At 33.6% G+C, this 12559-nt stretch overlaps 1 protein-coding gene across 13 annotated transcripts in view; it reads left to right on the forward strand.

The window, feature by feature from the left end:
- LOC126756511 (arginine kinase-like) overlaps positions 1–12559 on the forward strand; it is a 55417-nt gene that overhangs the window by 21648 nt on the left and 21210 nt on the right. For 9 of the 13 annotated variants that reach the window (XM_050469613.1, XM_050469615.1, XM_050469618.1 and 6 more), the window contains 7 exons: positions 1323–1379; positions 5750–5910; positions 6032–6343; positions 6562–6708; positions 6910–7004; positions 8956–9307; positions 10069–10851. In XM_050469613.1, coding sequence (XP_050325570.1) covers positions 1323–1379; positions 5750–5910; positions 6032–6343; positions 6562–6708; positions 6910–7004; positions 8956–9307; positions 10069–10851 — 1907 coding nt within the window. Of the gene's footprint in view, positions 1–1322; positions 1380–5749; positions 5911–6031; positions 6344–6561; positions 6709–6909; positions 7005–8955; positions 9308–10068; positions 11860–12559 lie in introns of those variants that run through there. The other 4 variants (XM_050469628.1, XM_050469623.1, XM_050469622.1 and 1 more) reach the window with 4 other exon arrangements.

Genomic DNA, 12559 nt, shown 5'->3' on the forward strand with positions numbered 1-12559 from the left:
GTGAGTTTCAGTTAGTGCAAGAAAATTTTCCGCACACTTGTCACTTAATTCGTATGTTGCGTATACGCAGTGTGATTCACTTAGGCGCTGCAATATTTGTTCCAAGTATTGTCTACTGTTTACTCTACTCACCTTAACACTTGCTTCGCCCCAATTGCTTATTAGTTTATTTCCAAATAAATAGAAGTGATTGTTGTGCCCATAAGTGTGTTGAAATAAGCTTAATAATGCTGTTAATTACTCTGTGTATGTAAGCGCTTCGTGGAAGACAAAACTAATTGTTGACTTACGCTACCCACGAAGCTCTCAGCGCTGGCTTCCAGTGTAAGAGTGCACTTGTAAAAGAGTAAATCAATTTCCATTCAATTCCCTGGAAGCATGTAGTGTCGGCGTGGGTGAATATTATACAATTACTTTTAATTTTCATTACAAGCTGACCTTGTTTTTGTTTGCTTTTCGGCAGGCAAAGAACAACAACGCACAACATTAAAGAATCTAGTTGTTTTCCTTTCCTTTTCAAGCATGTCGAAATAAAAAAGAAATGTCGCATTTAACTTTGACCAACAAAAGTTTCCGTTCCACCTGCCGCAGCGGCCGCACCAACTGTCCGTTTCATACAAATAGCCTTTCAACGCTTGGCTTCCGGTGCCGTGGCTGCCCGTTTGACTAGACACACACGGTTGGTAGAGGCTGTCGGTTTGTTGGTCACTTGTGTTGCCTGCCAGCCGGTTTCGTTGGTATGCTGATGGGGTCCGTTTTGTGGAATTTTCGACACCTTTCGGCCGGCAATTCGCTGGTGGCCGTCGCGGACTTTTGGAAATCAGTTGTTGACCGGTAAGGCCAGTCAGAAGACGTGTTTGAAGTCGCCGCTGCAAAAACTACACAATTTGTCAACGTCAGTAAAGTGTGTGCGCTCGCTTTGTGGTCAACTAAAAAGAGTAATAAATAGTAAACCGAATTTCACATTGTTTTAGCGGCACAAAGAGCACTCGCATAATGTATCGATTACTTTTTGGGGGCAACAATTTTTGTGTTTATTGATTTTGTGCGCTAATTCTGTTGAATTGCTTGTAGCAATTGTATGGTTTATACGATACAGGATTATAAGGAATGGCTCTATAAAATATTATTTAAAATTCTCTATGGTTGCTTTCCTAAAAGTTAATGTACTTTAATGTTAAGCTCATATTGTCAGAGTTTTTGTGCTAGACTTTTAGAATATTAAAGTATTGATTATTTTTATATTATATTTAATAAAAAAAATGTTTCAGTTAATTTTTATGCCGAAAATCGCACTTTAAATGCATATTTCCTTTTTTCAGTTCTACCAATGAACGGACAATCGTCGAACCAAGGGCGAAAGCGTCGTGATATAGATGGTATGTAAAATTACTAAAAATATATTTTGAGTTTAAAAATTTTAATGTTTTTAATTATTAAATTTAATATTATTATTTTAAAAATATTACTATTTTTTAAATTGATAATGATATCTCAAAATTCTGATGGCATTATTCATGTCTATCAATTATTGTTATCCTATTGTTATTTAGAAAATTTTTTGAAAACTGCAATACGTAATTATTGTCAGATAAGCGTGCTTGTTGTTAGTAGATTGATTACTCAGCGGCCATTTATGGAAAATGATTTAAAAAGCTGCTATGGCCGAATAAATCTTATTGATCCTCTGTGCTATAAGTAGAATAACTCTTAACGCATTTCCAACTCTTATTTTAAATAAGCGTTTGGCCGAAAGACAGTTGAGTTAAAGAATTTTGCCATTAGGGGGTTTCACTGATTAAATAAATTTTAATTTTTTCTTAAGAAAGATATTTCCCTTTAACTATTGTAGCCATTTGCCTGTTTAACATTCTTAATTGGATACTGAAATGAGGATTAGGATTAAGGTACATTCTCTAACTAAGCAGTTAGAAATTCAGAGAAAAATTTTCAAGAAATCACCACATAAAATTAGAGACGAGTCTTAAGGGGTTACATGGTTTTCCTCGTGTAAAAAACAACCCTTTTTCAACAATTGTTTTCTCATATAAAAAATTAAATATTTCATATTTTTATTGTTATAAACATAAAATAATAACAAAGAAATTTTCGGAAAAATATTTTAAACTTGGTCATTTCGCGGTGACTTCTTGGAAAACTGATGTGCCGCGTTGGCAGGATAACTCCTTACAGAATCATCTAAAGTGAAAAAATACGTGTTTTAGTTAAAACTTTAATCCAAAACTCCGACTAAGGAAAAAAAACTGAAAATTGGATTTTTGGCAAACTTTTTTACAGAAAAAATAAAATTTCAATGAAAATTTTGAGATGTTTTTTTTTCAAATATGTAGTTGTAATCCTTATTTCAGAGACTTGTGTAAAATTTCATGAATATCAATTTCGAGAAAAACGCGTTAAGAGATGGCGCACTTAGCAGAGCTAGCCTTGAGCGCATAAGTTCTCAAGGCTGTATTTAGGACAATATTCTAGTGGGTCGATTTCGATTCAATTTTTTAAAACCGTAAATATATGTAATCCTATAGCGCACTGGATGCGAGAAGATATAAAAACATTGTTCATATATTTCAATCAGCATTAGTCTCGCTGTACACTGATACCATAAAAATTGTTTGGTGCTATTTCTTTTTTTTTTTGGTGAATAATAATTATTCTTTATATTATATATAAAAGTTAATAACGAACAAATAGTATTGTAAAAGCAAACTTTCCCAGTTTTGGGACCTATTCAATGAAAGTCTAAGAAATTTAAAATTGATTAAATAAATATCTATTTGATTAGACTTCTGAAAAAATTCTTCTTTATTGGCATAGACATCGCTTAGGTGATTATAGGCGAATTTAGAAGGTCACAGCCGCGGATGAGATATTTTCTTATTATTTGGTAGTATTTTTATGTGGAGGGTCCCAAACGCAGTGCACAACTCTGGGGAAAAAATTATAGAGATAAACCACTACAATATAAAGGTTTAAAATACACTTCAGTGTGGTTTTTGTCTTAGAACAATAGTCAGTGTTTTCTCACTCATCGCAGTTAAAATTAGCTTTCACTAAAGCTTTGAAGACTTGTTTTTTATAAACTAAAACAAAAAAATAAAGAGTTTCATTATATAAACTTGATTTCCACAAGAAGCAGCAACATTATTGATTTCCCACACACCCAAGCAACAATAGAAGGCTACTTATACGCGCATAAATTATTCAATAGTATGTTTACATAAACAACATTAAAGCTAATTATATTTAAATAATAAATAAAAATTATTCATATTTTCATAATTCCTTTTTATTTACTTGTTTTTTACTTTTAATAATTAAAGGTCATTATTTTATTAATAATACCTTACTAATTTTTTTTTCATTCTAAGTAAATAAGATTATTTACAACTATCTGCCATACCTTTCCTTTTGGTGTAACATATATATTGGGTAGTCGGCTGCAACTTATTTTTGTATATATACATTATATTAATTAGGGTGTTTTGTTTTTTTGAACTAGTTATTAATTTTTTTTCAATCCCATCATGAAATTTCCTTGGAAATATTCTAAAAAAATATTAACATTAAGGACTAGACCAAGGCATGTAAAAAATTTCCATTGAGAATACACGACAATCGTGATTTTTATCTTTTAATTTCTAGAGGCCTCGCTTTGACTTTAGACACATATTCCTCAGAATTGAACACTCTACAAAAGTGCCCATTGCAACAAAGTCGAAACTCACACCGGCGAGGTAGTACGGGGCTCTAAACCTGATTTTTCCACGAAATTCACATCTTTTTGTGTATATATCTCGTAAATGACAAGAGCTATAGAAAAAATGCACATGACAAACTTGTAGGAAACTTTATTTGCTACAAAAAAGGTCCGAGATCAAAATCACTAACATTAATACTTCTCGAGAAATATATTATCTTTTATTGATGAACTTACATTTATATTATTTATTTATATTTTTATTTTTAACGCTTCTGTACTTTTAGTTGTTTTCTCTTATGTGTGTTTTTAAACAATTGTTTCTTGTTTTATAGTTTAATTAACCTTACTTTCACATGCTAAGTGAAATATGACAATTGTTATCATATAGAAGTTAATAATTAATAAACCAATTGTATTATTCAATTAGTTCAGCTGTTGGTCGTGAGTTAAGTGGTATGATATCGCATGCGATTATTTAAATGGCAGCGCGTGTTTGTGGCATCTTCTTGAGCTGTACGAATATGAGGTAGTGTCTTACATTAGGGTTGAGAAAAGGTTTTTTTGTAAAGAAAGTAAACGATTTTGATTCAAGGAATGAAATACTGTGCAGGGCGATATAGAAAGAAAAGTGTAATTGGGTACTCTTCAGCTCAAACTAAAACTTTTTATGTGTTTCTGCGAAAATATTATAAGTAGCTATATAATCTCTATATATAAGCTGCATATGCTTTGTTTCGCAAACCAGCTTCGAAAGTTGACCAAATAGCTAGTAGATATGGAGGGAAGGTCTAACTTCGGAGAATAAAGAATGTAAATTTCATCTCATTCGCTTCGTGTTCTGGGAATTTTAGTTCAGAAAGTGTAGATAAGTTAATGCTTAAGAGATTTGAGTAAATTTATTTAAAAAAATCTATTTTAGCTTTACATGACGTATACGTCAAAGTGACTTCCGCAAATATAATCATTTTACATATGTTAGTCATGGCGTATACGCAACATAAGAAGATGTTGGGTTGATAGCAAATTTTATAACAATTTGGCGACATGGCGTATACGCAACATTAATTGACTTTTTATATGCTCAGGAATTTTATACCAAATCTGACGACATGGCGTATGAGTAACATTTACGTTAAAGTAAAAGTGGATTTGCCGAAAATCTAGTTTTTTTTCTAAAGAATCAACAACATGTAAAAATCAGCTGCGTTTAATAATTATCTAAAGCAAGTGATGTCATACGCCAATTGAGATAAAAAATAAACTCATGTGCCTTCATCTTACAATTTTCTAAAATTAATTTCATAAAAAAAATTAAGAAATTGCAATAAAAAAATAAAGTTTGTGACAATTCAGCAAAAATAAAATATAGAACCACGTCAACAACTAATAAAAACATTAGGGTGGGCTTAAGACTTTCAAAACTTTTAGAAATATGTGTGAAGATGTCTTAGAATAATTTTTTTAAGGTATTTCTGAATTACATATGTGTCTTAGGATCATTTTTGCAGAGGCATTACCAAATTATTATTATTATTAAATTTAAAATTAAGCAGTATCAGTCCTAAAAAAATCCCTAGTGTTTAGAATGAATTGAACTGAAAAAGCAAAATTTTCAATAAATTTATTTTTTTTGAAGAATTTTAGGGAGAAAATTTTAAAATTATTTATTCTATAATCTTAGCTGACTTCACATTCCTATGCGCTACAGCGCACCTAACAACAAAACCAGCAAAGTCTTCTATACACATAAATGAAGAATACACTCGACAATAATTTAACAACATTTAAAACGGTTAAAAGACTATTACCAGAACAGCACTCGCCTTACGAAAATATACTACTCAAATAGCATGTCAACACGCTAAGCGGATACGGTTACAAATCGGGGCAGGGTAGCACTGAAACTTTAATGAGAAAAGTACTTTAGTTACGAAACAACAAAAAATTGTGTGCCAAAGTTCTATTACCAAAGTGCAGGGTTAATTGAATTTTTACACACCTTAAAAGCAGCTGTCTTTTTTCACTTCACAGATTTCTCAGTCAAACTATCCACCATAAGAATATGGATGCACGAAAAGGATATTGGCAAGCTGACACGCATCCTTTGGGCCGGGCAGGGCAGTCGACTGTGCCAGCAGGCGAGCACAAATCCGCGTGTCAAGCGCTTCTTGGCAGCGGTGCCATATGTGATGGTGAGTAAGATTGGCCAATAATTGCAGTGAAAGCTAAGATTTGCCAAAAAGCAAAGCTAATAAACAAACATATTTTTTATTTTTGCATTGAAATCATATTTCGCACTGCAAATATTTTTAGAATTCGATCAAGGACGTACATCAAGCCGTCATCGACAATAATTTGGAGACGTTGCAGGCGAAAATGGAGTCACCGGTGCCACCGGCACTCATTACCTGTCGCGATGCGAACGGCCTGAATCTTATACACAAAGCGGCGGGTCTGGGTCATACCAAAATACTCGAGTATTTGATTGGCATTTGGCCGGATGGCGCTGCCGAAACGGATATAACGGGCAAAACCCCGTTACATTGGGCGGCAAGTCACAAGAATAACATGCGCTGCTATACGCTGCTCACGGAGGCCGGCTGCGATGAGGAGGCCTTGGATTATGTAAGTGTAAAGCGTTTAAAACATGATTGCTGTTTTTGTTATTGTTTCACATAATATCATATCATATCGGTAATTTTTCTACAATTGCGTGCCATGCGTCAAAGTGTCGTGTTGTAATTGAAAATAAAATTGCAATCACATTCAAATGAAATTGTGTATACTCTAAAAATTCACTCTTCTTCTTCTTTTTTTGACATTTCTATTTTTGTTATTTTTAGAAAATGAAATCGCCTACTTACTATCGCCACAAGCCGCACGAAATCGAGCGTGCCTTCTTGGTTTATGTGCCGGAGGCGCCACGTGTCTCACCAGATGTCGCCACCGACTGGGAGGCGCTGAGCGAAGATATCGGCGATGGTGGCAAGGTGAGTTCTTTGATTGTCAGCTGTCGTTGATTGCGTTATGAGATTTATCCTTAAACAAGTTTTCTAGATTTGTCAATAATTATGATGTGTGTATTTATGTATTTATGCATGTACGCATTTGCGTTCTGTTTCTTTCGTTTACCCCCACTCCCTATCCTATTCCGCCACCCATCCGGTTTGTGTTCGTTCTTTTTCTAACAGAAATTAGATATTAAAATACCAGATACGAATGGTTTTCATGGTCGCAACACTGACGACAGTATTGAAAATACATCCGAGGTGGACTTGAATGATGGGTGAGTATCTGTGTTGCTTGCGTAGTGAGTTGGTAGTTGTAGTGGTAGTTGTTAGAGTATTGAGTTGCTCTTGGCAAAAAATGTTAATTTTTGGAATTTGGTGCACAAAAAATTTGAAGATATTCGATTAGTAGTTATAATTTTAAGAATAATTTTGAATATTGTGTTATTCAGAGCACATATTTTAATAATGAAATAAAAAAACAAATATACAACATTTAACATTTATTTTAAAATTGTTTTATTTAACTTTTTATTTTATTTTTTTAATTATTATGTCTAGCTTTTATGAAAATTATAAATTTAGGGTTAGAAGCAAAGACACAATTTTTATAAAAGTTACAAAAATCAATTTGGAATATTTTAACCTAGACCAACATAAATCGGCATACTTTGAGTGACGAGCAGTTTTGGCTTCAAGGAAATTATATTTGTTTGGAGTCATATTTTGTGATTTTTTTTCGAAGAGGCGTTATATTCAAAAAATAAATCGAAAAATGTTCATTTACATAATTTAATGTAATGTAATAATGGGCGACTCATTGTGAGAAATTTTGTATTCATTTGATCCCGTAGCCGATCAACAGGAGGATCTCCGAAGAAAATTGTCTGTTGGTGACGGAATTCGTCTAGCCTATTGGCACTCGATAGAAGACTGCAGGAGTATGATCGGAATACTAACTGGTCACTGTTTGAAGGCGACATACGCCCGAAAAATGGGTTTAATAGATTGAGAAGACTGTAGAAATGTCATTTTGATCAAACACTTGGGCTTACGAAAGGTGTGTGCACGGTTTGTTCCCCACAAATTGTCTGACGGCCAAAAATTGCTCAGAATCCAATATTCGAAGGACATCATTAAAGAGGTCAAAAAGGACAAAAACCCTGGCGGCCATACTGGCTTGAAAATGTTAAAAGTTGTTTGGAAAAAAAACGTGACGTAAGCGTCTTAAACCTTCTTAAATATTATTGAGCATTTGCGAAGTTGAAACTAGAAATCTTTTCCTTTAGCGATTAGAACCAGTTATATTGGAAGCCAACTACACAATTAATGTTGATTGCCTTGAGGACACATAAAAGTTTAGATTCATTATCTGTAGTTTTTTGTTATCCCAAAAAGTCTTCAAGTTATCCTTTGTATAAGGAACGAAAATTTGACAAGAACTTAACAATGTGTCTGAACAAGACTCTCAAAGAAGAACTTAGTATAATAATGATATAAAAATTGAACTTTCCCTTAAATGAAAGAGGTAGTTATTATAATATTATAAAGAAATATATATCTTCAATGTGTCAATACGTCGAGGCTTCAAGGTGTTTTTTGATAAAGTCGTACAGGACATAAAGGCATTGGCTACTGGAAACCCTCCATTAGTACTTGCTTTCTTTTAAGAACCAAGCTCTCAAACAGGAGATAAGCGGAAGCTAAATTTGTTGAAATTTTGTGTTATAAGACTTTATATCTGAGTTTTATTTGATGTGTTTTTTTGTTTTAAAAAATTTATAATAATTTAAATTTAATTTATATTAATTTAAAAAAAGTAACTTTTAATAGCAACGCCACCAAAAATATTAAAAAATATAAAACAGCCAAAGGAATTCCAAATATTAACTTTTTCTTGCATGCCAGATTTTTTAAGATAATAAAAATACAATTTACTATACAAAAATTGAATGCTATAGTTAATAGAGAGCTTTCATTAAACATATTTACACATAGTAAAATATTTTTGAAGTGCCACAAAGTGCTTTTCAGCTAAAAGTTGAATTAAAAATTACATAAATATGTATTTTTTTATAAATATTATGTTTTTTGTGTAGAGCTTTTTGACCATTTTTTGTATAACAAATAACCGTTTTCTCAAAAACCAACTCATACACAACACCGTTGACACAAATTCAAACTCAAACATTTTGCGTCACACCACAAAAACAACATTTAATCATAAAGCGTAAGCGCAACGGACGAGGAGCCGCAAACCGCAGCTATAACCAACGGCAATGGTGATGACTCAGCACCACAAACGCCAGCAGAAGATGACGAAGAAGCAGCAAATGGTGCAGAGGAGGGTGGCGAAGAAGAGCCAGCACTGACAAATGGTGCGGCAGAAACAAACGACGTCAATGGGCATGACGGAGCTGAGGTAGATGTCGAAGTCGAGGACACTGAGGCAGCTAAAGCTGAAGCTGCTGTGGATGCAGATGCTGAGGCAGAAGCTCAGGCTGATGTTGGTGCTGATATTAAGGCTGACGTCGAAGCCGATGCTCAGGCCAATCCAGAGGTAGAAGCCACAGAAGCGGAGGTGAGTTGCACATTTTCGCTAAGCACCCATCCCGTTGTAACAACATAACTACATTTGTTTTATCACGTACACACCGAATGTCAACTACTTTCGAATGTTTATTCAACATGCACCCTGTTTACTAAAGCTTAAAGCTTTCGAAAGTTGCAAGCGCTTTTGAACGCTGTAAATACAAAAAAAAAAAATAGTGAAAGCTAAATTAGTTTATGCTTGTTGTCGCTTTGGTAGATTATCGCTTGTAGTTTAGTATGCGCAAATTGTTGGATGCTTCACTGAACTTTTTATTTACTGAAATTGTAAAAAAAAATATTGTTGGATTGGCAGATTTTTTTTTTCAAAAATGCTTTTTTAGTAGAGGAAATTAGAGAACGATGAGTAGCCAATAATTAGTGACTATTTTCCAACTCTCAAAAGTAAGCCATTGTCGGCATTGATGCGTCTTTCGAATTTCCGATGTTTTCGTTAATTTTTTAAAAATACATGTTTTTGAAAATATACACTGACAAAATTTTTGCGTTTGTTCAATACTTTTATATTTTGTTTACTGCTCTGTCAGCGGCTTAAAACACAACAGTCCATAACTTTATCTGTTAACTTAAGCTCATTATAATTTAGTTTCGATTTTTGTGCTGATTTATTTACCATTAAAAAAAAAAAACAAATTATTTTTGAATTTTGAAAAAAGTTGCAAGAAAAAATTTTTGCTTTTTTGAACTCAAACATACAGAAAGATATCAGTCGACAATTGTTTACTTTTGCAGACTAATATGAAAGCTTTAAATCACACAACAACAACTAAAACAAATGGGAACGAAGAGCATGCGGAGCAGAAAGAGAGCGAGGCAGCGTCAACAGCTGTGAACGATAACAAGGATACAGCAGAGAGCGAGATTGCTGAAAATGGGACAAAAATTGAGGAGAGCGGAGAGACAGAAAAGGTTGAAGAGAGAAAAGAAGAAAGTGAAGATATAACTAACGAAGAGAGTGAATCTAACGTGAAGGAGGTAGATGATGTGAAAGATGAAGAGCAACCAAAAACCGCCGAAGTTGTAGATAATACAGAAGATGAAACAAAAGAGAATGAATCGAACGTGAAGGAGAAAGACGAAATGAAAGATGAAGATAAACCAAAAACAGCCGAAAAGAAAGATATAGTCAATACGGAAGATGAAACAAAAGAAAATGAGGTTAAAGAAAATGAAATAGAAAGCGAAACTACAAACACTGAGGGGAAAATTGAAGATACAAAGGTCTCTGATCTGTCGATAGAACCGCATATTGAGAGTGGAGACGCGCATACCGAAGAATACAAGGAACAGACACCAATGGGTGAGGAAGAGCAACAGCAAAAAGAAGCGCAAGCGGAAGCAACGAACGGCGATGAGGAAGAGAATAAAGCTGCAGAAGTACAGCAAGTTGGTGAGCAAGTTGCAGATCATAAAAGCGAATCAGAAGTAAATGAGTTGGAACTAAACGTTAATAACGCAGTTGATGAGACAGCACCGGCCGATACAACAGAAGCAGTCAAGGATATAGTAAAGGAAGTAAGTGAAGACGTAGATACTAAAAAGGAAGTATTAGAGGAATTAAAAAAAGAAAGAGAAGAAAATGAAGATAAAAATAAAAGCTTAAATGGAAAAAACAAAGAAAGTGATAGCGATATAAAAGTAAGTGAGACAGAGATATTAGATAATGGAAATGAAAGAGAGGAAACAACAAGCAAAAGTGTCATTGAAGAAGATGAAAGTAAAGACAATGATGAAGAGGTTCAGAAAGACAAAGAAACAGAGAAGGATGAAGCAAAAGAAACCCTAGAACATGTTTCGCTAGAATATAAAGAAGATAATATTGAAAAGGATGAAAAGAGTGCGACGGAAAATGAAAAAGAGATTGCGCTGGAGGCGATAGAAGCTAAAGAAAGTAAGGATTCAACGGAAAATGCAGAAGAAAAGACTAACTTGAGTGATGAGAAAGAAGAAATGAAAGCAAATGAAGTTATAAATTCAGAAAGCAATGAAAGCAAAATCGAAAAAGACGAAGAAAATAAAGACACAACAAATGGTGACAACACTAAAAGTGTACAGCCTGACACAACAGTGAAAGATTCTCCAGAAAGCAGCTCTGAAAAGAATGATGGAGAAAAAAGCACACAAGAAGCACCTAATGCAAACGATAAGACTGAAGAAGAGGAAGTGAGTAACAAAACCAAACAAGAAATTGTAGAAAATAATGAAAAGACAACAACAACAGAAACTGATTCAATAGAAAAAGTGTTGCCACAAAATGGCGGCTTAGAAGTCACTTCCGAACAATATTGCAAAGAAACAGGCGAAAATATGAGCAAAGAGAAATTAGAAACAATAGATGAGCATGCAATTAGCAAAGGTGAGCAGGTGGGTGGAAAAATTCCACGCTTGACCACAGCCAAATTGAGTAGAGGCAAGAGAAATGGCAGTGCAAAGCGAAGTGGTAGTGGGAAGAAGAAGACCGATGCGTTGGTGGAGGGAGAAAACGAAAGTGATGGCGAATATGATGAAGACGACGAAGACGAGGTACAATATGGCATGCTCTAATGACACAACAATTACAAGTTTAACCAAGAAAATCTTTTGAAAAACATAAAATCCACGAAGCATTAAAAAGAGCACCCACGAGAAGATATTTTGTGAAATTTAAATAAATTTCGTCAAGCAATTTTATGAAAATGTTGTAGTCTTTTACGAGAACGTCTAAAGTGACTAAAAAAATCGTTGCGGAAAAAATTCTCTAAATTATTGACATCCTTGAATAACAAAAAAAAAAAAAATACATAAATGTTTTTAATCACTAATTGAGGAATGCAAAATAAAAGCAAAAACCAACTGTAATAGTTCTTGTGATGTACGCTGCTGTAACCAGAAATATAGCTAATTATGTGTATACGTACTGTAGTAGCCAATGCACTACTCTAACTATCCCATGGACTAACTATTGTACCGAATCTATTTATAAAAATAAATATTTTGCAAAATTTAACACACAATAATTGGACTTATTTATGTATGTGTTTGTAAAAGTGGTAGCGGTTAGTTAAACTATTGGCAATACTTTGAAGTATGTATCTCTAAAATCGATATTAACACTCACACTTTTAAAAAATTATGTAAGATAATACAAATACCTATACTATGTACGTGCGAATTATTAATATATGTAAACGTTTAAACTAAATTGAAAGTGTTTTGTAATTGTGTAAAGATCACTTATCCTGTA

The sequence above is a fragment of the Bactrocera neohumeralis genome, chromosome 4 (assembly GCF_024586455.1).
Source record: "Bactrocera neohumeralis isolate Rockhampton chromosome 4, APGP_CSIRO_Bneo_wtdbg2-racon-allhic-juicebox.fasta_v2, whole genome shotgun sequence".
NCBI lineage: Eukaryota > Metazoa > Arthropoda > Insecta > Diptera > Tephritidae > Bactrocera > Bactrocera neohumeralis.